This window comes from Ailuropoda melanoleuca, chromosome 12, assembly GCF_002007445.2.
Source record: "Ailuropoda melanoleuca isolate Jingjing chromosome 12, ASM200744v2, whole genome shotgun sequence".
NCBI classification, from domain to species: domain Eukaryota; kingdom Metazoa; phylum Chordata; class Mammalia; order Carnivora; family Ursidae; genus Ailuropoda; species Ailuropoda melanoleuca.
The window spans coordinates 21,187,187-21,214,360 of NC_048229.1; the positions used below are offsets into that span (position 1 = coordinate 21,187,187).

General features: G+C 39.4%; 1 protein-coding gene across 1 annotated transcript in view; it reads left to right on the plus strand.

Annotated features, from left to right (window-relative positions):
* Positions 1-27,174, plus strand: part of TTC28 (tetratricopeptide repeat domain 28) — a 585,777-nt gene that overhangs the window by 386,829 nt on the left and 171,774 nt on the right. The window contains exon 6 of the mRNA XM_034638030.1: positions 22,679-23,186. Within this exon, the coding sequence (XP_034493921.1) occupies positions 22,679-23,186 (508 nt within the window). The remainder of the gene's footprint in view (positions 1-22,678; positions 23,187-27,174) is intronic.

The window sequence follows — 27,174 nt, forward strand, 5'->3', positions numbered from 1 at the left end:
CATCTCGTTTTCCGTCTGTAAACACTGTTAACATTTCGTATTTATTTTCAGTCTTTGTCATTTTCTTAAAAAATAAAGCTTCTTTAAAAATTTTCTAGGTCAGTATTTATAAATAAATTATACAGAAACAACAAATGTTAACCATAGTTTTATGACTCAAAGGTAATTACTGTTAATATTTTTATTTCTGACATTAAAAAAAAGTATATGGATATACCTGGATAGATTTTCATGGCAGATTTTTTATTTATTTTTTTATATGATTTTTTATTATATTACGTTAGTCACCATACAGTACATCCCCGGATTCCGATGTAAAGTTCGATGCTCCATTAGTTGCGTGTAACACCCAGTATACCATGCAATACGTGCCCTCCTTACCACCCATCACCAGTCTATCCCATTCCCCCACCCCCCTCCCCTCTGAAGTCTTCAGTTTGTTTCTCATAGTCCATAGTCTCTCATGTTTCATTCCCCCTTCTGATTACCCCCCCTTTCTTTATCCCTTTCTTCCCCTACCGATCATCCTAGTTCTTATGTTCCGTAGATGAGAGAAATCATATGATAATTGTCTTTCTCTGCTTGACTTATTTCACTTAGCATTATCTGCTCCAGTGCCGTCCATGTTGCAGCAAATGTTGAGAATTCGTTCTTTCTTATAGCTGAGTAATATTCCATTGTATATATGGACCACAGCTTCTTAATCCAGTCATCTGTTGAAGGGCATCTCGGCTCCTTCCACGATTTAGCTATTGTGGACAATGCTGCTATGAACATTGAGGTGCATATGGCCCTTCTCTTCACTATATCTGTATCTTTGGGGTAAACACCCAGTAGTGCGATGGCTGGGTCATAGGGTAGCTCAATTTTTAGCTTTTTAAGGGACCTCCACACTGTTTTCCAGAGTGGCTGTACCAACTCATGGCAGATTTTTTAAACATTGCAGGTAAAATGAACGTGTCTTTTGTTCCTACCCCATCTCTCCCACTCGTCCTCCCAGAGTAACACTTTTGTCCATTCAGTGTGTACCTTCCTCAGGGTGGGATTGTGGGGCGGGGGGAGAGGTTGTTATTGGCATCTAGGAAATAAAGGCCAGGGATGTGGCTGACCTCCCTCCAAGGCCTAGGACAGGTGCCCCCAATCCAACAGAGAGGTATCCCATACTGAATGTCAGTAGTGCCACTACTGAGAAACCTTCTTCCAGACCTTATTCTGTGAACATGCACGCACACACACAATTTAGTTTTATGCTTTTTAAAGTGGCGTCATATTTTATTGTTCTACTACTTGCTTTTTGCTCTTAATAATATGCCATAGAGAAATCTCCAACTTGGTTCATATAGTTCTTCCTTCTTTCTTTTATGGATGGTTTCTGTAATACGGGTTTGCCGTAGTTCATTTAATCAGTCTCCTATATGATCATATAGGCCATTTGTGATTGTTTTTATTATCTTTGTACTGATTTCTTTGTGTGTATTTCTCTAGAGAATATATTTAGAAGTAGAATTGCTGGGTTGCTAGGTATTACTCTTGTTTCTGGGAATATGTGAAAAAAATAGATTGCAGTTTTAGTATATATACAAGGTATTAATCCACTCTATTTAACATTATGTTGTGACTTGGACAGAGACTGAACTGTTGGTTTACCAAATCTGTTTTCTCTTTTTTTCCTCACCCATGACTGGGTTACATATCCCAGCCTCCTGTGCAGTTAGTAGTGGCCTGTGACCCAGTTCTAGACAACAGAACGTGAATGGAAGTGATTTTTGCTACTTCTAGGTCTGGCCCATAAAAAACTCCCAACTCTGATCATCCAGCTGCTGGATAGACCTGAACATTACGGGTAGCTTTGACAGCTACAGTGACGAAGGCAGAGCTGCTGGCAGCCGGGGTTTCTAAAGGCCTGCGTGGGACAGAGCCCACCTCCACCTCCTTCTGCCTCTGCGGATCTGGTATCCCCTTGGACCATTGCATGCACGAGAAATAAACTTCTTCTGTGCTAAGTCAGTAAAATTTTGGTGTTCATTACAGCAGCTAGCCTTATTCTAATAAGTAGAATTTTTTTTTGTTTCATTGAATGTTTTGAAAACACCATTTGAAATAACTGTGTGGCACCTCACAATATGGTTGTGCCATAATTTATTTCACCATTCTGTTATTACTGAACATTTAACACGTTAATAAGTTTTTCTTATAATGTGACGAATCACCTACAAAAATCTCATCCAGCTTTCTCATTATTTTGTTTCTACGGAACAGTGGTTCTTAACTGGGAAAGCTCTGTTTACCACCCACACCCCGCACCTTCAGGGGACATTTGGCAATGTCTGGAGACGTGTTTGTTTGTCACAACTTGGTGCAGCGGCAGTGGAGGGTGGGTTAGGGGGACAAACTACTGGTGGGTAGAGGTCATAGATGCTTCTAAACATCCTACAAGGCACAGGACAGTCCCCCACAACAAAGAATCATCCAGCCCCAAATATCAACAGTGCCAAAGTTGAAAATTCCTGGTGTTGAGGCTAGAAGTGAAATTACTGCATCAAAGGACATTTCAGGACTTTTGATTTGTTCTGTCAAGTTGCTTTTGAGAAAGTCTTCACCAGTCTATTGCTACCAGCAGTGCATGAGAGTACCTGACTCGCTCCATTCTCACTGATGCAGTGAGTTTTGTTTTAATAATTTTTTTTATACTTTGCTATTTGAAAGTTGAAATAGAATCTTCTTTTCTTTTGTGATCCTTTGCTTACTAACAAAGAAGAATTTTTCCGTGTTTGGTTTTTTACATTCTGTTGGTGGATTGTATGTTCTTTCATTCTTTATTTATGGCAGATATTTTCTTTGGGATTTTTTTTTTCCCATTTAATTTCCTTTTTGATGTTCGCCATGTTTTGGACACAACAAAATTTAAATTTTTATACAGTCATAGCTTTTGATTTTATTCTTTGGGATTTCTGTTGTTTTTAGAAAGTCCTTCCCCATTCAGAGATTAAGTAGTCACCTAAATTTTCTTCTAGGTTTTTGTGTTCTTTTTTTATGTTTAACCTTTTTAATCTGTCTTACTTATTTTGAAGAACTGTTTTTAACCAATTGTTTCATCTCCATTTTCTTGATAATCCTTTATTTCTCCATTGATCTTATAACCAGGATTTTTAAAGAAGCCTTTAGCATGACTTGAAAAGATAAACTTGCATTTAAATGTTTCTTCTATGATTAAAAATTTAACACAAATATGAACCATGGCCTCGAAGCAGGAGATGATGTGGATGTTTAGAGAACAACAAATATGCCAGGAGGTCTGGGTTGTATGGAGGGAGATAACAGTAAAAAAGAAGGTTGAATCACATTGTGAAAATCATTACTTGCCAAGCCTAGGGGTTGGATTAATATGCACTGGGAAGTCATCAAAGGTTTTTAAGCAAAGGGATGGTATAATCAGAGCTATGCTTTAGGGAAATTAAGAGAGTAGTATGGAGGGGGTAGAGGCTGGAGGACCGGTTAGGAGGCTGTTAAAGCAAATGCACCTGAGAGACGAAGGCCCAGAGTGGGAAGGGCCTAAGGTAAGAACAGGGGTCTCAAAAAGCAGATGCCCAAAGGAGCCAGGCAGAGCTGCAAATGAATGAAGTATGTTTCGATGTGGGGAATGGTGGAGTCTATGTGGAACTTGAAAATGTGTACATACACTGTCTGACCCGGATAGCCCCTATTCAGTGAGGTGGTTTTTCCTTTGTGAGAATATGGGTTGATGTTGTCATATGTGTTCCTCGGTGTTCACAGGGAAGTGGTAAACCTGGACTTTAATGTGAGATTTCCTAATTAAAACAACAACGACAACTCCATGTGAACCAAATAAAACATGTTTGCTGGCCACCACGTGCTACATTAGACACACTTCAGAGGTAGAATCAGTAGGACTTGCCCATCATTGGATATAGGAAAAGAAAGATTTAGGGGAATCAAGATAATTTCAGAGAAGGCGATATGGTCCAGTGATACATGGGGCAGCTCATTCTTGAGCTGGATTGACTGGGCTTGAATCCCAGCACCACGACTTACTAATTGGATGGCCTTGGTCAAGTCACTTCATCTCTCACCTGTGATATGGGGATGATAATAGTATCTATCTCATAAGATTGTTCTGAAGATTAAATGTGTTAATATACGTAAAATGTTTAGGCTAGTGTCTGGCACAGAGTACTTCAATACTAGGTGATAGTTATTATTTTAGGTAGTTATTAGGGTCAGCATGGCAGTTAAGAGAATAGGTTGTAGACACAGCTGGCTTGGGTTTGAATCTCTTAACAGTCTTCAGCTGTGTGACCATGGGTACATGACTCCACCTCTCTATGCCTTGTCTATAAAATGGGGAATAACAATACTTTTCTAATTCTGTTGCTTATTAAAGAGGCCAGCACTATGGTCTAGTAATAACTAGATTTGTTGAGTTTTTTTGAAACTACTTACGTTTCTTAATGAGAACAGCAAAACTGAGTACTCCACCTAATTACGATTACGATGACTTTTTTTCTTTTAAAATTTTCCCTTTGCCTTAGCTTCTCATCAGCAAGACCCTGTCATTTATGTTACAGATGGACCTTGTATCGGAAGTTACCTTCCAGGCTCTCTATTCCTTTAAGTTGGTTCCACCTCTGTCCTCTCTACTATTGCTCTGGTTCAGTCCCTTATAACTTCCTCCAGACTTCATCACTCAACTCCTGTCTTCCTTGCCTCCAGTCATGCCCCTGCCACAGTTCATCCTTCACCCTAGTGATCTTTCTATATTGCAAAACTAGAATTAATTATCACTTTGGTTTTTGTGGTTGCTCTGGTTTTGCTTACTTTTCTGTGTGCCAGTCATTAACATAAGAATTTTTAACTGAACTATAAAACTCCTTTCTAGAGTGCCAAACATAATCAAGTAATCTGTACCTTTTATTTTTCTAGACAAATCCTTCTTGTAGGCTTTTGTGTCCTGCTCCAAGCTTGACCAGTTGTTCTGTAGTACCCTTCATAGATGATATCCTGAGACTTCCCTCCCTGTGATCCTGAGAATTCCTTTGCCTTGTTTCCCTGTCTTGTAGCCTCTGCTTCCTGAATTGCTTTTTTTTTTTTTTTTTTTTTTTTTTGTTTTACATCCATATGTTGCTGGAGCACATCATCATTAGTTCCTTAAGAAAAGATGCATGATAGGGGAAGTTTTTAGGAACTTAAATATCTCAAAACTCTTTAATCCTGCTTTCAACTTTGATGGATAATTTGGCTAGAAATAGAATTCTAGATTGGAATGCTATCCTCCCAGAGTTTTGACAGTATTTGATCCACTCATTGTCTTTTAGCTTTCAATTGTCATTGAGAAGCCAAATGAATCCTAATTATTTATTATTAGCAGATCTTTCTTTCTGGAATATTTTTGGGATCTTTTCTTTATTCCTATTGTCCTGAAATTTCACAGTGGGTCTTATCTCTTCTTTTTCTGGAATCTCATGTGCTTAAGTTCAGGGAAATTTTCTTTAAATTTTTTTTTCTAATAACTTATTCCTCTCCATTTTCTTTGTTCTCTACAGTTAGAACTTTTATTAGTCAGATGTTAGGTTTCTTGGGTTGATCTTCTAATGTGTTGTTTATTGTTCTCTTTTCTATTTCCTTGTTTTTAAAAATCCTACTTCTGAAGTAATATTCCTCTTCAATTTGTTCCTCTTCCTGTGCTATTTTCTGCTGTCATTTAAAATATTGAACACTTCTCTCTTGTCCTCTTGTTCTTTTTGTGTGGTGTTCAAAAGGTTCATGGCTGTAGGCTGTTATTTTGATGTCCCTGAAGACTTTATAATTTGGGGGAATTTTTTCCCCCATCCTTTCATTGTATCTGTTCCCTCTTGAGCTCTTTGTTTGTTTGTTCATTTTGGTCACTGACTTTCAAATGAGAGATTTCCTCAAATGTCTAGTAATCTTTGGCTCACTGCTCATATTCGGAGTGAGGCACCAAAAACTGATTAGAGCCTCTGTATGCTTGGGTGAGTCTTGTGCATAGAAAGATTTCAAGCAGGTTGAAAAGACCAGGAGGATTGTGTTTTTTTTGTTTTGTTTTTGTTTTTTGGGGGGGGTGGGTGGGTGGGGGAATTCCCTTATGTTTATATGTGCACATCTTTCCTTTGGACCAATTTCCTCAGAAACTTCTAGTCTGCTGCCAGAATATATACATGTAGCCGCCAACATAGTAGAAACTGAGCAGAGCAGGGGGACTTGTAATGTGGAGAGGGGTGCCCCGTGAGGAGAATCTCACCATTCAGAATGCAGACTTTCACTGACGGCCCTGTGTGTCATTGTAGCGTTTCAATTTTATCTTCATCTCGAAATGTCTGCAGAAAGTAGGCTTCCATCTTCTGCCAGATTGGGGGAGCAGATCTAGGCTCTAATAGCTTCTTATAGAAGCTTTTATCCTACCCTCTCTTTCAGCTCTGAATCCCTTCCCCTGAACTTCAGAAGCCTTAGTGCCTCAATTCTGCTCCTTTCCAGCATTCTGCAGCTGGACTTGGCACCCCTCCTTGCAGGCCGTTTGGTTTCCGCTCTTCCTGTCCTACTAAATCAGTTACCATTCATCCATCTGCTTTCCATCTCCCAAAATTCGGTGGAGATCTCTCATCTGCTGGCATCTTTCTCAATCTTTTTGTTTTTCTGGGCTTACAGCTTTTGAAAAAAATTTCTTTCACTGTTGTTTTACTGGGGTTTCTGACCAGAAGTTGAGAAACTTGGGGGTTTTCATTTGCCCCAGGCACCCAGAGGTCTGTTGCACTTAACTGTTTTCCTGTCTGTCTCCTAAGCTGTGAGTGACACTACAGCAGATTCCTTGTCTCATTTGTCTTTATATTCCCGGGGCCTAGGACAGAGGAAGCCCTCAAATGTTTGTTGAGTGAACGAGTAAATAAATATATTTTAGCTATTCTTTGTTAGTTTTGCAAAGCATTTGTGTTCTTGATGTTTCTGGAAGCACAGTGCCTACAGTGCCAGTCTAGATTCTGCCATTGTGGCGCGGCCCATCTCCTTTGAACGCAGCTGTTATTCACAGTATGCTCGAGTTACTTAGAATTCCCAGTGGGCATTGTTATGCAGAGGATTTTATTAAGTATCCAATGATGAATATATCTCCCAGCCTCTTATTACCAGCCCCCTGAAGCACATCCTTGATGCCCCCAGCTGACTTAATCACCACATTGCTCTCAAGTACCCAACGCATGTTTAATGCACTACTCTGGTTTTGCCTCTGATGGCACCCATGAGAAGTGTGAGGACCACTATTTATCTTGTTAGAGAGGAGACGTTGGAGGAAGCATCCCAGGGGGAATGTAACTCACACTTGGGCACATCTGGATTCTGCCGTGAAAGACTGGCAAATCCCTGACTGGAGCCTGGAGTGAGGCTGTGGATAGTGGCCTCTGCCTTTTATCACCAGTTCAACACGTTTAATTTCGTCACAGTGAAAATTAAGTTAAGAAAAAATCAAAGTTCTGTCTTTGACAACTCATCAAATGCAAATCAAGTTTCTTTGTTTCTTTTAAATTAAACTCAAGTTGTCACACTTTCACATTAGTGAAAAATTATTTGTGATAGACTAATGTTTTAGAGTTAGTATTTTTTTTTTGCTTCTTTCCATTTTTTATTTTGCATTCCTTCTATGTGTAAGAGGTTCATCTTAACCCTTAGTGTCACTTAATGAGTCCTTTTCAGCATTTCTACCTGTTTTTCTTAGGTTCCAGGTACATAAGCAAGGACCTGTAATAGAGTCACTACCAGTAGAGGGATCTTAGAACTTGGAAGCAAAACTTTATTTATCCTCCTCTTTTCTCCTTATTTCTTCCCTCTCTCTTCCTCTTCTGAGCCATAAAATTAAGTAAAATAAACTTTCCATGTAATCAGATATGATACAACATGTATTATGGGGAAAATGTGCTGCTGCTTTCTTGGGGAGAAGCCGGAGCAGGAAAAGCGTGTATCCCACCCCCACGTGGAAGGGGCATCATCAGACCTGTCATCACTCACTGCTCTGCCTTCTCCCTCCTGCTGCTTTGTCTCTTTCACAGGGACCGAATCATTACCTCCCCTTTCAGCATTCACTAGGAACAAGGTAAACCAATCCACTCCTAATCCCAGGTTTTTTCAGAGAGAGGCTTCTGAGCTTTCCATAAAATGACACACTTTCCAGTAGTCTCTACTTAATACCATAAGACTTTGAGTAGAAGCTTCTGCAGATGGATGCTGCCATTCTAGGAGTGGGGCTAATTCTTCCTTCCTGTTCAGCTTCCAGCATACATACATTACAAGGCGCATTTAAATGGTCCTGCCTGAACTCACAGCCCAATAACACTGTCGAAAACCATTTCTGTCCCTAAATGGAGTAAACTTAAACCTGAATCAGAACCTGTCCTCTGAATGTTTGTAATTATAGACATTTGGGAGCTGCTTTCTGGGATTTTTCAGGCAGGCCAGACACATTAACCAGTCCTAGACTTGGCACATTCCCTAAAGTTTTCACTTTATATCTCAGCATTTATATATAATCCTCAGGATAATATTAATCAAATAAAATACACCTCTTTTTAGACTCAAGAGTAGGTTGGCAAACTTGAAACTCTAAAGGTAGTTTTTCTATCTAGGAGAGAGGGAGTAAAAATTGTAAGGTGCTGCTACAGTGTAGTAGAATTGTTGCAGGTTTTTCTTCCTCAGTCTTAATAAAATTCTGAGTCTGTATCCAGTTTGTGGTACAGTTTGACAATAGCCATTTTTATTAAATGTTGCAAATTAGAAATACCTGCCTGTGAAGCTATTCTAAGCACCTAATTGTAAACAGCAATAATTATGAGTCCTTTTCAGAGCAAGTGCCCTTGCCTTCTTCTTCATTTTTTTTTTTTTTTTTTTTTTTTTTTTTGGNTTCTGGAGGAAATGCAGTGTGATGGAAGTATTCAGTTTTGCGTTCAGGCGGGCCTAGATTTAAATCTCAATCTTCCTGTTTATTAGTTATTTGTCTTTGAACTAGTTGCTTAATGTTGTCTATTTCCTCATCTGCAAAATGAAGGTAAAAATTCCTACCTTGTAGGTCCTGGTGGGGATTTGGGATCATGTAAATAAAGCACCTGATATTTCATAATTCACTGACTCTAAGATGCACATTTTTTTTTCACATTTTAGTATCTCTGAAATCAGGATGATCTTGTATTCAATAAGTAAGCATACAGGCGTTGTTTGATTGCAATATTGTTGTCCTTTTGTCTGTGGTACATATTATAAGGTGTTTCTTAAATTGATGGCAACTTTGAATTGACAAAATGTGGTATGCCTGGCTCTCAATGAATAATCGTCAGACTTACTATGATCATCTATTTTTTCTAAGAAAGACTTTAATGGTAACCCAGAAAAAAAATCTGAAATTTACTAACTTTCCTAGACTTTAATTTGGAGTACCATTATAATTATTCTTAGGAAAAATAGTATTATAACAAAAATAATAGTGACTCCTGTTCAGTCATTTTATGTCTCATGTGAACAATGCAAAGGTAAAAGGGAGTAGATGTCATAAGACTTAGCAAGAATATTACTGACTGGATGAGGAGAAGCAGGCAGAAGAAAATCAAGGACAAATATGAGGGCTCATGACTTCTATGTAGACAAACACCAAGGTGGCAACGGAGCAGGAAAGTTTCAGTGAGCCGGAATTTTGCTTATAGAACTGGAGGTTGAGAGGTAGTGGTATCACCAGTACTCATCCTGGCTTTCTTACCTTTGAGGATAGAGTTTTCTTCTCTGATATCCTTGCGCAGACCGAAAGTCCCATGACTATCAGTTTGGTTCTTCAAGTGTTTGTTGAGTGCCAGGTGTATGCTAGACTGTGAAGTTACAGAGATGAATAAGCCAACTCTTGGCTTCCAGAAACCCCAGTCTAACGTGTCTTGTGCTAAGCTCCCTTTCCCATCACCCATATCCTATATCTTTTCCTATTGCTTTAAGTAGAAAATATATGAATCAACTCTTTTTGCTTTAGAACATACTTCCTTTGAAACTTTAGTACATTTTCTGGTATTCACTTCCATCCAAAACAAGCATACCACTGAAAAACAAATATGAAAACTAACATGATGAAAAATTCGATCATACTTGTAATTAGAAATTTTATCTATCAGTGTAACCTATATTTAATGTCAGTTTGGGTATTTTTATAGTAAGCTAATATTAAAAAAATAACTTGGGATCTTAATTAAAATTTTGGTTTTCTTCAGGGAACGTACTGTGTTCCTTTTTTAGATCTTGGTGCAATGTCTTCTTTCTTTGGGGATTCCCAAAAAGGAATGTTATGTGCTTGCATGCCCAAACAATTTTTGTGCCAAAGAACAGTGACAAATGCAACACAAGGGAAATGACATTTTCAGGTTTTTAAAATTAATATAATAAGAGAGGGGAAGGAAGGCACTAATTTAGTGTATTTAAATTTTAAATAAATGTATAAAACGGATTAAATGAATATAAATGTATGACTTTAAAATTACTTAATTTACTCAGTTTTATTGGTATTTAGCATCTATAATAACAGCCAGCAGTAACTGAATACTTGTTTTGTGCCAGGCAGAATTCTAAGCTCTTTAAATGTATGCTTGTAACAGTCTCATGAGACAAATATCATTACCTCACTTTATAGATAAGGAAACAAGGGCAGAGAGGGTCAGTAACTTCCTTAAGGGAACATAGCCAGCAGAGTCAGTATTCCGACCTAGGTAGTTCGAATTACTGTATTACCCAGACATTGCTAACTCCATTATTATTTAGGAGACAGAATCAGCAGCCGTTAGGAAAGTTATTAAAGTTTTTTTTTTTTAATTAAAAATTTTGGGGGAGGGTTGGGGGAGAAGGAGAGAGAAACTCTTAAGCAGGCTCTGTGCTGGGGCTTGATCTCACAACCCTGAGATCATGACCTGAGCTGAAACCAAGAGTCAGAGCCTTAACCAACTGAACCACCCAGGTACCCCAGTTACTAAAGTTTAATTAAAGTTTGCTGTTGAGGGGCACCTGGGTGGCTCAGTGGTTAAGTGTCCAACTCTTTGTTTTGGCTAAGGTCATGATCTCAGGGTCATGAGATGCTCAGCGGCGGCAGGCGTGGGGGGGGGTTGCTTCTCTCCTTCTTCTCCCTCTGTCCCTCCCCCCCTGCTCTCTCTCTCTCTGTCTCTCAAATAAATCTTTAAAGAAAGAATAAAGTTTGCTGTTGAGTTTGTCACTGAATAGCTGGCTGGGATTTTAGAGAAAAGAGCAGTATGTATTTAAAATATCCTACCAACCTCATCTGTTAACATTGCCACATAATTCTGAAGAGAATATTTATTATTTAAAATAAAACTGTGAGAAATTAATTGTAAGTAGATCTTGTATATAAATCATTGGCATTTAGGTAAAGATTATTAAATAAAAACGAGTGTAATTTTAATATCGGGAGCCTAATAAAGCTGGTCTTGGGGGACTGCTGAAGATGAGGGCCATAAGACAGGGAAAAGTGAATGATAATGCTGAACTTTTGACTGGTTGGAAGAAATGGTGACAGCATTCACTTCTTTGGTTTATCATGGAAGTCACAGGAGTAAAGGGGACTTAGGAAGGTCAGTGAGAGCCTGAGTTTGAGGTGACTGTGAGATGGTGTGGTGCAGTTTGGCAAAGCAGAGTGAGGAGGGACCTGGAGACCTAGGCTCTAGTCCTGCTCTTGCTGATTGTTTAGTGAGGTGATCTTTGGCCAAGATACTTGACATCTCTTGGCCTTCATTTCTACATCAAAAGACATTGAGGGGTTCTGTTGATGAGTGGTCTTCAAATTCTGCTCTAAAGAATCCTCCAGGGTGCCAGGGATTCTCTTAATGCTTGGGGAGTCCAAGTTAACCTAAACAAGTACGCTTTAATCACACGAATCACACGCATTTGTAATTTGGTTTAAGCAAAGTTTGAAAACTGATGGATTAGGCCTCTCCCAGCTCTAAAATTTTCTGTCTCGTGTTCTGAAATCCAAGTTTGGAATCATCTGACAGGGATAGAAGTTGAATTTGCTGGAGTGAGCAGATGTACAGAGAGCTGAGACTGTGGGCCCTTTATTCTTGAACGGTTAGAAGACAGGCATTTGACATGTCCTGCATGAGGACCTACCCTTCACAGTGAGAGGGCTGTACTGATACCTCCTTCCTGGGTAGTAGTGGAAGGTCTCAGTTGTTTCTTCATTTTCTAACATATTTCTAGGACCCTTCGGGACTCCTTTCCACTCAGTTTAAAGATTTCTTGCTTAAATTGTTATCTGCTGGCCCCTGCAAAGAAGCTGTCCTTTTCTTGGGCATTCTTCCTTCTAAGAAATGTCTCTTCTGCCTCTTGTGTATGCACTTGCACAACATATGTGTTTTGTCTCTCTCTCTCTTCAAATTTCTCCATTATGTTCTGCCCAGCCAAAGCCAGATTTTATCATTCGGTATAAGTACTGTCTTCAAAGGGTGATTGACTACATTCCAGCCCCCTACAGAACAATGTTTTATAGCCTACTAAAAGTCAGGTTGGCTGGCAAGAATAGAATGGAGCAGTTTTGATTGGACTAAAACAGCATTATGGTAGAATATGTCTCCTAACTCAGGTCAAATTATTGCATAAGAAACTTGAGTGGATTATGCCATTAAAAACTGATTTGAGATTCGGTTATCTATCACTCCCCCAAATAAACTGAAGAAGTAGGTGAAACTGAGGATGGGAACTCTTAACCGATTATTTCAAGTAAGTGAGGGAATTTACCCCCAGTGAAATTCAGCTCCCTAAAAGGACTACCAAGACCCTAGGATTTTTACATGGTTATCATTTTGTGGTCAAAGGGCTATGTAGAAGGGAGGCAGTTCTTTGTAAAAATCATCCTAGGTGGACAGTGTGGGGCTGCAGTGGAAAGTGTTCAGTTGTGAAGGAGGGAGAAGAATCCTTACGTAACCTGCGGGAGAGGTTAGGGGGTAACATATCTTTCCTCTGACGTTCGTCATCAATGTTACCACTCACGGTCCTTCGTGAGAAGCAGCACACACTCATCATTGGCTGCGACTTGGCAGTTCCAGCGCATAGCACAGATGCCTGTTGTATTGCCTCAAGTTTACATGGAGCATCAAATTTTTAAAAAAATGAAATCATTATAAATTCTGGCAGTTTTTATGGTATAATTAAAATGTCTAACAGGATACCTCTGGGAAACTAAATGCAGTTTTACTATTTATAGAGCCAGCCGAGGTAGTGTTTCTTGCCAACTTTCATATCTTATGACCTATAAATTGCTCTTAATAGCTAATCTGTCATCTCAGCTTCTCATACAAGAAAGCTTGTTTCCTTATTAATCTGTTAATTTGCATCTGCAAAGGACATTTACAAATTCTTGGTTTGAAAACATTGCTGTATTAATGCTGGGCATTATAAATAATTTATCACCTGTGATAGCAACTCTTAGGTCTAGGTAATAGATCTTCCTGACATTCTGTTATTCTTCCAACCCTAATATAATTTTGATAAAAATAATTATTATGAAAGCTCCTCTGGCCCCGCAGTATTAGAAAAGGCTGACAGATTGCCGTGGAGAAGCTATAACGATCACTAACCGTTCTCTAAGCTCAGAGTAATAGATTCAAGCCAACTATTTCCACCATGGGATAGTATATAATAGAAAGAATTCAGGTAGGCACAAATCACTCTTTTACCTTTTCGGAAACAGCTGCAGAATAGTCCTCCAATCCTAGCTTTAGGCATTGGGACAGACTAGTTGGATTGATTATAATAAAGCTGGTACCAATTATGGAACATGTACAACACAACAATGATTTAAGAATACTAAAGACCATATAATTACAACTTCCCTGTTTGTGTGGTATTTAAGTCTCTTTAGGTTGTGGCTGTGAGTTCACAATTTAATCGAAAGCCCATTTCGGGAAGCTTCCTCCTTACCAAGAGCTTTAATATTTAATTGTTTTGTTTGTGTTTTGTTGATTTGTTTCTTTCTCTGTTTTAATACAAGAAGGATTTGTAGGAGCAGGACATAAAACATAAATGGGAAGAAATGAGAGTGATGAGAGCATTAGGGTTATATCATAAGGCTGAAGCCAGGACAGAGTCTGCACATGTTATGGGATTCTGTCTGCCTGTTAAAGGAAGGCTCTGCATCTCAAGCTATAAGCTTCCTGGTAATCCAAACAAAAAGGTAAATTCGACCACTTATAAGATTCACTTTTTTTTTTTTTTAAGATAAACCCATAGCAACTGCTTGGTAGAAGCATTGAAATCTGAAAGAAATTTTTCCATTGCTCCTTATAAAGATGACATTGGGTGATACCATGGACAATGGCCTCAATAATATAGATCATAATTTCTTTGATTATTTTTGTCCAGTTGGTTTTGTGTGACTCGAGTAATTAACTCTGGATAGTCATGACTATCATTTAACTTTTACACAGACTTACTCTACCAGCTCAGTTGCTGCTTAAGGGTAGATATTCAAGCTACAGTAGGCTCATTATATAGAGAGTGTCATTTCAGACCGTAGCAAGTGTACAGGCCCCGCAGAACATGATTCAGTCTTCTGTTTCTGTAGGTTTATATGGGGGTGACTAGAGATTCCTTCTAAATAAGCCTGCAATTTGGGTAAAGTATTACCAAGTAGACAGTCGTCTCTGGGTTATGAAAATTTTAAGGATTAGCTAAGTTCTGATTTTAGTACCTGATTCTTCTCAAATTTAGTTTTTCTATAAAAATGTCTAAAATTTCATCATTCATAAGCCTATGGTAATTGGCAAATGCCTAAAATTTTTAATCATCCAGAAATGTGGTAATTTAAATAATTGAATGACTGGGTAGCGTTAACTATAACTATGATGACTAGAGCATGAAAATTAGTAATTTATGCTGAGTAGGGTGTTGATAAGGCTAGGCCAAGTTATGCTGCAATAACAGTAAATCCCCAGATATAAGGGATTTAAAACCATAAAGATTTATTTCTTGTGCCCACTGTATATTCATTACAGGTCAGCTGGGGCTCTGTGCCATATTGCCTCAGTTGTCGCTTACATTTCAATTCTGGTGAAGCAGTGTGTGGCATAGAGAAGAGAGAATGTGGTGAAGCATGCACTAGTTTGTAACACGTCACCTGGATGTGATTACATTTATCGGCCAAAGAAGGTCACGTAGCCACTCACACCTGACTTCATGCAGGCAGGGATGTGCACTCTTACCTGCTTGGAAGGAGAAGAGTTAGAATATTCATGAACAGCCCCAAAGACAGCATTAAATATCATTAGTGCTTAAGATAGATCTTATTGTATTCTAACGAGTCATTATTTTAGTTAGGCATTGTGGTGTTGCTGGTACCACTGATCTCCCTTCTTTTCATCTATTTCATGGAAATACATGGAAGTACAGAACTGATCCTGTCAGCCTGCTGCTTAAACCTGTGGCCCTTATTGCCCCCTGGGTGGCTGTAACTCCCTCAACAGAGGCTAAACTCTGGGTAGTCAAATGAGCAGGAGACCAAGGGGCTGGCATATGTGGTTGTGAACCTGGCTTTGCTATTAATTATATACTTTTGGGCATGGCACTTTATCACTTGGAGTCTAGTTTTAGCTCACAAAGTGTATAAAATAATAACACACACATAAAGGGTTGTTATAAGGATCAAGTGAAACAACAAACATGGAAAATGCTTTAGATTTTACAAATTGATGGAGAAACAGAACTTCTCCAGGCCCACCTTTCAGATTCCCCTCTAGCCACTACCGTACTTCCGGGTCTGAATGGCCTCTCGTCATCCTTCAATGTCTTCACTCATGCTGTTTCCATTTCTGAGAATTACCCACTCCTCAAATGAGGAAAGCTCCAATTTATTTATTTTTTAATTAATAGACTGCATTTTTTAAGGGCAGGTTTAGATTTACAGAAAATTGAGCAGATAGTACAGAGAGATGCCACATGCTCTCTTTTCCTTCTCCACTTAGTTTCCCTCCCTATTAACATCTTGTGTTAGTGTGATACATTTACAATTGACAACCAATATTGACATACTGTTATTAGCTGAAATTCATAGTTTACATTAGGTTCCATGGTCATGTGCAGCCCATGGGTTTTGACAAATGCATGATGTCATCCGTCGACCATTTAGGTATCATGCAGGATAGTTTCACTGTCCTAAGAATCCCCTGTACTCCACTTATTTATCCTTTCCCTGCAACCGCTGATTTGCTTTCTCTGTAGTTTTGCCTTTTACCGAATGACAGTAGTTGGGATCATACAGTACGTAGCCTTTTCAGACTGGCTTCTTTCATTAGTCATGTACAATTAAGGGTTTCTCTATGGTCTCTTTGGGGCTTCATCATTTCTTTTCAGCACTGACTAATATTCCATTGTAAGGAGGTACCAGGGTTTATGCATTCACCTATTGGAAAACATCTTGGTTGCTTCCAGTTTTTAGCAATTGTGAATTCATGTGCAGGTTTTAGTGAAGACATAGGTTTTCATTTCATTAGGGTAAATACATGGGAGCATGATTGCCGTGTCATATGGTAAGAATATGTTTAGTTTTGTAGGAAACTGCCCATCTGTCTTCCAAAGTGGCCGTCCCACATGTATCTGTATCCCTACCAGCAAAGAAATGAGTGTTCCTATTGCTCCACATCCTCACCAGCATTTGGTATTGTCAGTTTTTTGGATTTTCATTATTCTAATAGGTGTGCAGTGCTATCTCATTGTTTTATTTTCAGTTCCCTGTGACATATGATGTGAAGCATCTTTTCATATGCTTATTTACCATCAGTATATTTTCTCTGATGAGGTGTCTGCTCACATCTTTTGCCCATTTTAAAATTGGGCTGTTTTTTGTTGTTGAGCTTTAAGCGTTTTGGTTTTTTTTCCCCATATTTTGGATACAAGTCTTTTGTCAGGTATGTGTTTTGCAAATATTTTCTCCCAGCCTGTGGCTTGTCTTTTCATTCTCTTAATAGTAAGTGTCTTTTGCAGACCAGTTTTTGATTTAAATAAAGTCCAACTTAATTTTTTTATGGGTCATGCCTTTAGTCTTGTATCTAAAAACTCATTGCCAAGCCCTACGTCCCCTAGATTTTCTCTTATGTTATCTTCTAGAAGTTTTATACTTCTGTGTTTTACACTTAGGTCCGTGATCCATTTCGAGTCAACTTGTGTGAAGATGTAAGGTCTGAGTCTAGATTCACTTTTTTGCACGTGGATGACCAGTTGTTCCAGCACCCTTTGTTGAAAAGACTGTCCTTTCTGCATTGGATTACCTTTGCTATTTCGTCAAAAAATAATTGACTATGTTTGCGTCAGTCTAGAAATTTTTCATGAATGAATGAACAAATGAACAAACCAACTAACAGACCGAAAACACTCCAGTGTCTGTGTAAGCTTTGACCACTTGCAGTCTAGTGCTTTCCCCAGCATTAGGTGTTGGATATACCAATGATTCTAGACTGCTCCTGGGTAAAGGGTGAATTTTCTTATGCCTACATTTGCAGAAGAATACTATGAGTAATATGCTTCAACATAGGAAGATGATTACACATCCTCCCATCAGTGGGGCAAGCCTTTTGTGTTGTCCTTTTAGTTCTGGTGACATAACCTCGTGTTCCATTTTCTGCTCCATCTTTAAATTTTTTATTTAGTACTCACCACACTGGAAGGTATTAATAGTCCCATTTTACAGATGAGGAAACTGAAGTTCAAAGATGTCACATAACTTGTGCAGTATCACACAGTTTGTCATTGCACCTGTGCATGCCTGATTTGAGATTCTGTCCCTATTCTTCTATATCCCTCTGCCTCTTGGATTATAAGTGGTGAACCCAGGACCTTGGGTCTGTGGGCACTGAATTGCCAAGGAATACAAGGTGCACGTGGATTTAGATGAAAAACCATAGTTCTGGTACTAGCTGGTATATTTCCTCTTTAAAAAAAAAAAACTATCCACAGTTAGTCAATCAGAAGTTATATTGAATATTCTCTGCATGTAATCCCCCCACAAAATATACCCTTATGAAAAATACATACAATGGGGGGAGGGAACATACTAGAAGTGAAGGAAAACATGTTTAAGTCTTTAAACAGTTAAGATTAAACAGTCTTTAATCTTTAATGGTAGTGTTATCAGTGTGGTTATAGTTTGGGTAGTTTAAACTTTCTCTATTTTATGTCTCAAACTTAAAGTCCTTAAAGGTGGTTTGGAAAAGTATGAGCAAAGTTCCTTCTTTAGTTGCAGGAAGCTGACTTGTCCGATGCAGTTCTTCTGCAAATATTCAGGTCACAGAGCAAAGGGTGATGACTCCTGGGTGTTTGGTCTGCAGCTGGATATCATGCTTTGGCAAGAACCGGAGTAATTTATATCTTGTAAAAAAAGAAAAGTATTGTCTTATCCCAACCAGATAGTTTGTTAGCATAACTGTGTGCATTTTAGTATTCAAATACAGATGTTCCAAAATGTTTCCACTGTGGGAAGCAGCTGCTGCTATTCTAGCACAAAAATCTCAAAGAGATTAATATACAAAGGCAGCAGTGAACCTTAGTGGCAAATGTAGCATCTGCTTGAGGTGGGGCCTGTGATTCCCCATAGATAGTGGGTCTTCAGATTCTCATGAACAGCCTGAAACCATGTTTCAGATCTAAGCTTATTCTACAGGAACAGGAACAAAGACAAGTGATTAATTTGTAATTCACTTAGCTGATAAATATCATCACATGTTATTTGCCCAAGGGCTGTTAAGCACTGGACTTTATTTCCTGTGGCAACTGATAGGAATATAGTTGTTTGGTCATAATGACTGATGTGTTCAGTTGCCATTACTAGCTTTCTGCTAGGTAACAGAGCTTAGCCCAGCCAGCTCGCAGTCATAAAACATCCATCCACATCTTAGTGATACATTCCCTGAGAACTTGCTGGTTTATGCAGGACACTTAGATGCACTGCTGCATCTGATCCCATCCTATCCCTGAGAAGTATGTACACTGTCTTGATATTATCAGCACAATTTACATATAAAGGAAACATGGGTGAAGAAGCAAAGTGACTTACCAAGGTTATACAGCCAAGGCTTCTGACTCTAAGTCCTGTTCCATTCTTATATTACATCTCTACTGTAGAGCTGCCGTTCTAATTTCAGAGGTTATGATGTGTGCTTCATAAATTATATTGTCTAGAGATCCTGGCCTTCAGGACACCTGCCATGAAGAGTTGCAGCGTGACAGCACTGTCTAGTAACAGGAGGGTGCCAGGGAAGAGCGAATACAGTAGTCCTTCCCTCCTTTTCCCACACCCCAGAGGGGAAATGCCCCAGTGCTCCCTTTCCTTCTGTTCAGAGAACTTCAGCGGTTGAGCTCCTGTGTCTCCCTGGCATTTAGAGAAATGAAGAACTAAAGCAGAAGATCCCATGGCTGTCATTTGCAGTTGCCATAAACCAGAAGTTCCTAAGAGCAGCGATGCCTGGGGTGCTGTGCCTGCCCCAGGCCTTATAAATCCATCCTGCAGTGTTCAAGGGCTCATTGCCTCCAACCAGATCTACGATTTGGAATTATCTAGTGAATTATTTATGGTTTATACATTTGACAGAGGCTCATGGCTGGAGTTTGAAACACTCAATTCCTGGTGCACTGCTGGGACCTAGAAATGTCTATGTGGAAAACCGAGGCTCAGGGAAGTTAAGTTTCTAAAGGCCCCAGAGCTAGTAAATGGCTGTGCAGTATTGAATCAAGTGTGTCTGATTCTATTACACTAGCTCCGTAGTGAAAGATCTGTGTGCAACAAAGATTTGTGGGTGGGGTTTGCGGACTGTGTCCTGGTACTTAGCCAGGTGTGGGTGGAAAACCTCAGAGACAAAGGTGGGAGGGCCAGTTACGAAGTAGAGGAAAGAGGCAGGGTCCCTGGGCCTGCGGCAAAGGAGGAAAAGGAGATTGTTGGGGAGGGGGAGGGGGAGGGGCATTATGAGCAGGAGAAAGGCTTGTGTATGATGTGCTGACGTGCAGTTCTAACCTCTGGTCCCAAAGAGGCTCCTGAAGTGGGTACCCGAGACCAGTACATGTTCAGGTGGCGTGCTCTTTGATGACATCATTGCTGCTTCTGCCAGAGTCATGGTCCTGCAGCACTGTGGCTTTTATGGACTCGTTTCTGCTCTTCTCTACTCAGAAAAAAACAAAAAGTAAATTTCTAAGTATGTCTTTCCTCTCTGTTTTCCTAAATCTTTTTGTTGAAACGTCTGTGAAATGATAAAATCAACTTAAGGGGCACCTGGGTGACTCAGTCAGTTAAGCATCAGATTCTTGATCGCAGCTCAAGTCTCGATCTCAGGGTTGTGAGTTCAAGCCCCACATTGGGTCCACAATGGGCATAGCCTACTAGAAAAAAAAAAAAAAAAGGCAGGGCACCTGGGTGGCTCAGTCGGTTAAGTGGCTGCCTTCAGTTCACATCATGATCTCGGGGCCTATGATCGAGACCCGCATTGGGCTCCCTGCTCAGTGGGGGGACTGCTTCTCCCTCTTCCTCTGCCCCTCCCCCCACTTGTGCACACTTGTGCTCTTTCTCTCTCAAATAAATAAATGAAATCTTAAAAAAAAAAGGCAACTTAAAATGATATGGAACCCTTTGCAAATACACAAGTTGCAAAACATCATAAAGATGGTCGGTGTTTCAGTTATTTTGATCAAGAACTGCTATTTCACAGGCAAAGAAATAGGGTACTAAATCAGTCACACTTATAAAATATTAATAAAAGTGTTCTGAAGTGCACAGACATAGAACACATCTCATAAAGAAATGCCCTTACTCCAGGTGGGACAGCCTTCCCTCATTGTTATTCCCTAGCCTGGAGGCCCTTGTGAAAATCACTTGCCTACCTGCGACAGAGCATACCCTTTGTTCTGCCAGGATCACATGCTCATGTTGGGAAGAGGGAGCATCGTGAAGAAAGGGGGATACATGGCTAGAGCTGTAGGCACAGGATGAAGGATGGAAAGGGTAGGCGAGCCTGCAACTTGTAGAATCAAAAGGTGGGTGGGGGATGGGTTAAACAGGTGATGGGGACCTGCTGTTGTATGGAAGTGTTGAATCACTAAATTCTACACCTGAAACTAATATTACACTGTATATTAACTAACTGGAATTTGAATAAAAACTTAATTAACAAGGGGCGCCTGGGTGGCACAGTCGTTAAGCGTCTGCCTTCAGCTCAGGGTGTGATCCCAGCGTTCTGGGATCAAGCCCCACATCAGGCTTCTCTGCTAGGAGCCTCCTTCTTCCTCTCCCACTCCCCCTGCTTGTGTTCCCTCCCTCGCTGGCTGTCTCTCTCTGTCAAATAAATAAAATCTTTAAAAAAAAAAACTTAATTAACAAAACACAAAAAGAGGTTAGACAAAGCCCAGTGTAATGTCTCTTTTATGTCTCCGCAAAGGAGTTAGAAACTAGACTAGACTCTAAGACTATATGCACTTGTGGAAGATTCCAGAACCCATGTGACTCTTGTTATTTTTGTTGTCCCTGTTTGGTTCACTATACCAGCATAACAGTCCTTTTCATCAAAACCTTTAAGACAAAAAGGGCTCATGTACTTTTCTTTACACGAGAACTGTATGCGTGGCAAACATTGTGAGGGGACTAGGAAGATAGCTTCTTTCTGCACAGAGGCCAGGGTCAGAACAGCCTGTAGGCAAGAGGAGTAAAGCTGGAAGAGCCAGGGGCACCTGGATAGCTCAGTCGGTTAAGCATCTGCCTTCGGCTCAAGTCATGATCCCAGGGTCCTGGGATTGAGCCCCATGTTGGGCTCCCTGCCCAATGGGGTGTCTGCTTCTCCCTCTGCCCCTCCCCCTGCTTGTGCACTCTCTTTCTCTCTCACTCATAAGTAAATAAAATCTTAAAAAAAAAAAAAGTCTGGAAGAGCCAATGCTGGGCCTGAAAACGGGTGGTAAGGCCCAGTGGGACCACCCCATTCAGAAGAGTTGTAAGTTGGAACCAACCATTGTTTTCCCCTGGGGTTTATCCAAACCTAAACCCCCCACAGGAATCAGCACTCATGAGGTCACCCTGAAGGAACACAAATAAGAGAACAGGACCTGACAGTCATAACATTGACCCAGTCAGGATCCTGAGTCACAAAATTATCATTCATCATTCTAAACATCTCCCTTACTAAGCATTAATCTATCCATTTGCGTTGGGAGAAAGCACAACTAGAGAAATGCCCAGGAGTGCAAAGACCCAAGTATGGACTTCTCATGAAATTCCTATGCTATATTGTCTGTAGTAATTAATTCTGGTTTTCTTCAACATTTTCTTATACTACAGAACTTAATGGCTATTAACAGATATAGCATAATACTAGAAATGTCAATATGTCTTTAAACTAAAACGAGGGTTATATGGAACACAGTCTGTTTCTACGAGATTAGATATTGAAAGTTACTGATTAAATTACCATTGTCTTTTATTAGGAACTTGCTGTTTGGACGGGCTCTTTTTCAGTTCTGCACAGGTCTGCGGGCCACTGATAGAAACACCATTAGGTGCTGACTTGAATGGTTACAGGCAAAGCCTGAACATTTTATCTGCTAAAACAAGCCAAAGCCATTTTCTGATGTGCTTTCATTTCTCTGCCTTATCCTTTCTCTCCAGGCAGCTTCATCAGCCCTGAGCAGTCTGGGCCATGTGTACACAGCCATTGGAGACTACCCCAATGCACTGGCTAGTCACAAACAGTGTGTTCTTCTTGCCAAGCAATCCAAAGATGAGCTTTCTGAGGCACGAGAACTCGGCAACATGGGAGCTGTATATATTGCCATGGGTGACTTTGAGAATGCTGTGCAGTGCCACGAGCAGCATCTGAAGATAGCCAAGGATCTGGGGAACAAGCGAGAAGAGGCCCGGGCCTACAGCAACCTGGGCAGTGCCTATCACTACAGGAGGAACTTTGACAAGGCCATGTCTTACCACAACTACGTGCTGGAGCTGGCACAGGAATTAATGGAGAAGGCCATCGAGATGCGGGCCTACGCTGGCCTGGGCCACGCTGCCAGGTGCATGCAGGATCTGGAGCGGGCTAAACAGTACCATGAGCAGCAGCTGGGCATTGCTGAGGATCTCAAGGACCGGGCTGCAGAGGGACGAGCGTCCTCCAATCTGGGTAAGGACAGGATGGCTTGCAAGATTCAGGGTCAATGCCCTGGGCTGGAAATAGCTGAGTTAGCCCACTCTCTTTTACAGGAATCTGTGTTTGTATTTGAAAGAAGATCCTTTTGAATACACATACACATTATGTATGTTGTATATTTCCTTTAGATATATTTCCTTAGAGCCTGTCTGCTCTAAATCACATGATCCTTCCTGCCATCACAGTGCTGCAAGGATTAGAATTCTGAAATGCTAAAAAAACAGAACACCCCAACCTTGTAATCTGTTTAGAGAGAAGAGCAACCAGATTTATCTAATTAGAGAGAAAGGGAATGAAATGAGGATATAAAAGCTATGTTTGGTTTAAATGAAAGAGAAGCTGCTAGGAAGTCATCAATGGAAGGGAATTTGAGAAGAATTTTGTTTAAAGGGATTTCTTTACTTGGTGACTTTAATGCCACAGGAAGTGTATTTTTTCCTCAAAAGTATGTGTATTCACAAATGACACTGCTAGTTTAAGTATAAAGGCAAAATTCCTTTTTGAAAGATCTATTTAAATAAGCTAGATGTGTAGTCATTGTTTGATAGTACTTGGTTACATTGAAGATGTTTATAAATTTGGGGGAATTTATATGTAATGGTAAGAGATAGTAAGTATTGGTCCCTGGCTTCTTTATAGAAGATATTGTTATCTGGACTCTACTCGAACAGATGTGGGTACACAATGAATGGAGGAACAGATGTGTTTGGAGGCAGAAGTGGAACTCATCCCTGAGCTCCATTGTTTGTTCTGTGTCCACATGGATTCAAGACAGGGAGAAGACAAGGAGAGGGGGACCTCATTGGTATTAGTGTATGCTGCTTGGATATCAGTAGCAGCAGAATGTACAACTCAGCTCCCTTTTCTTATGTGACCTACAAAACTGAGGCACCCTTTTCTCCATTTATATAATTTTAGCACTACTCCTCCCTCCCCTTTACCCTCTGCTTATTGTAACCAGATGTTTCATGAATACAGTTGTTAAAAAAAGTCTGGCAAATCCCTGGAGATAACTCTGAAGATGGTATTGAGATCAGAATGACAGTCTAGAGAGTCTGATAAAACCATAGAAATAAGCTCTTGGCATTATATATTCATTCAATAAATTGGAAGTCTTTATTGAATCATTACTATATGCTGAATCCTAGAATAGTTGCCTTAAGGGACAGAGATTTAAGAAAAAAAAAATCTTTGCCCTCAAAGAGCTTATAATTTAGTTGGGAAAATAAGAGTTAATAAGAGTTAATAAGAGTTAATAAGAGTTAATACATAGGACAACAGTGGCCTCTCTATGAGACAGTATTAGTGATGCGGTGTTGCCATGAAATTCCCTGAGAGCTGGGAATAGCCTGGAAAGCTTCTTGGAGGAGGTTAGACCCATGTAGACCTTGAAGAATAGGTGAGATATGGCCAGTAATGAGATGACATTGATGGGAAGGGTTATGTGAAAGAATGGGTTGGCATATCTGAGAGCCATGAGTACTCTTTAGGACTGTGCTAGAAGATGGTACATTAGTATGGACACAGGCAAGAAATCCGCTAACAGAAACTCCTGAAGGTTTTGAAATGTAGGAGTAAGAACATAGATCAGATATTTAAGGAAGACAAGTCAAACACTGGCACATAGGATAGATCGGAGGGCTTGGAACCTGGGGTTCAGAAGCCCATGAATACCAGACCATTCATATTTTCTTTATCATCTTGTGTCAACTTTAATAAGTTGTATTTTCCAGAGATTTTGCTCATTTCATCTAACTGTTGAATTTAGGGGCATAAAGTTGTTTATACTATTTTCTTATTTTCCTTTTAATGCTTGTAGGTTATCTAGTGACATCTTTTAGTTTTGTTATTGGTAGTTTGTGTTTTGTACCTGCAAACCACCCCACCCCCCTTTTCTGGATCATTCTACATAGAGATTTATCAGTTTTCTTAATCTTTTTAAAGACCCATTTTTGCTTTTGTTAATTTTTTTTAATTGCTTGTCTCATTTTTATTTCACTTATTTCCGGTCTCATTTTTATCATTTTCGTCTTGCTACTTACTTTGGGTTCTCTTGCTAGCTTTTCAAAGTCAGACCTCAGGTCATTAATTTTAGACCTTTCTGCTTTCTAATACAAGCATTTAAAAATATAAAATTTTCTCCAAACACTGCTTTACCTGCATCCAATAATTTTTGGTGTATTATGTTTTTACCTTTACTGAGTTTAAAAACGTGTTCTAAGATTGTTGTGATTTCTCTTTAACTCCTATTTAACTCCTATTTAATTTTTTGGATTTTCCTAGATACATTATTGTTATCAAATTCTAGTTTAATTTCATTATGGTCAGAGAACATACTTCGTAGGATTTCATTGGGTGTAATGTCTTACAGATGTCAGGTCAAGGTGGCCAATGGTGCTAAATGTTCCAGTCATCTTTGTCCATTTTGGTTTTTTTGTCTCTGTGTTTCGTCAATTGCTAAGAAAGGGGCTGTTAAATCTCTGACTATTATTGCGGACTTCTCTGCTACTCTAATTACCTCTGTGAAACATGGCTTCATGGACTTGGAAACTTTGTCATTGGGCACATACCCATTTGTGATTGTTTTTGTCTTCCTGACAGATTGGCCTTTTATCATCATGAAATGTTTCTTTTTTGTCATTGGTCATACCTTTTTGTCTTGAAGTCTACTTTATCTGATACTCCTACCTTCTTATACTTACTGTTTATGTGGTCCTTTGTTTTCCCATCTCTTTACTTTCTCTCTATGTCTTTATGTTTAGTTTGTTAATTGCAGATAACATCTAGTTCGGTTTTCCTTTTTATTTTGACAATTATGGCCTTTTAATTAGAGAATTTCATCCTTTTAATATTTATTGTAATTATTGGTGGTGTTGTATTTAGGTCTGTCATTTTACTGCTGGTTTTCTGTTTTTCCCTTTATATTTCATTTTCTGTTCTTCCCTTCCTGCCATCTGTGGATTAATTTAATCATATAGGTTTTCTTTTAAATTGTCTACTTGCTTTTTAGCTCTACTTCTTTGCGTTATATTTTAGTTGTTGCTCTAGGATTGCATTATATTATCCTTAAATTTTCACAATCTACTTTGAGCTAATATCTTACCACTTCCTTTAAAATGTAAGTACCTTATAACTTTATAGGTCCGTTTATTCCTAACTCTCTGTACTTCGTACTTTGTGCATATATTACTACATCTATATTCATTTTAAACTTCACTATACAGTGTGAGTTTTTGTTCTATACAGTTATATTAAAGAATTAAGAGGAAAAAATGGTTTCTGTTTACCCACTAATTTATCATTTGTGGTACTTGCAGCCATTCCTAAAGATCTGAGTTTCCATCTGGTATCATTTACCTTCAGCCTGAAGAACTTCATGTAGCATTTCTTGTAGTGTGGGTCTGCTAGTGATGAATTCTTTTCATTTTTATTTACTTTAAAAAATCTTTATTCACCTTCGCTCTTGAAGGATGTCTTTGGTGGATACAGAATTCTAGGTTGACGGACTTTTTAAAAAAGCAGTTTAAAGTAGTCTTTCTAGTGTTTTTTGGTCCTTATTATTTTGATGATAAGTCAGTAGAATTGAAAATCAGTAAGGCATGTGCTAATTCTTTGTTGATTGCTTTCATGATTTTCTCTAACCTTTTTTTTTTTTTTTAAGATTTTATTTATTTATTCGACAGAGATAGAGACAGCCAGCGAGAGAGGGAACACAAGCAGGGGGAGTGGGAGAGGAAGAAGCAGGCTCATAGCAGAGGAGCCTGATGTGGGGCTCGATCCCATAACGCCAGGATCACGCCCTGAGCCGAAGGCAGACGCTTAACCGCTGTGCCACCAGGTGCCCCTGATTTTCTCTAACCTTGATCTTCAGCAGTTTAACTGTGATATGCCTAAATGTGGCTTTCTTTATATTTTCCCTTACTCTGGTACTTTGAGCTTTTGAATCTGCAGATGTATATCT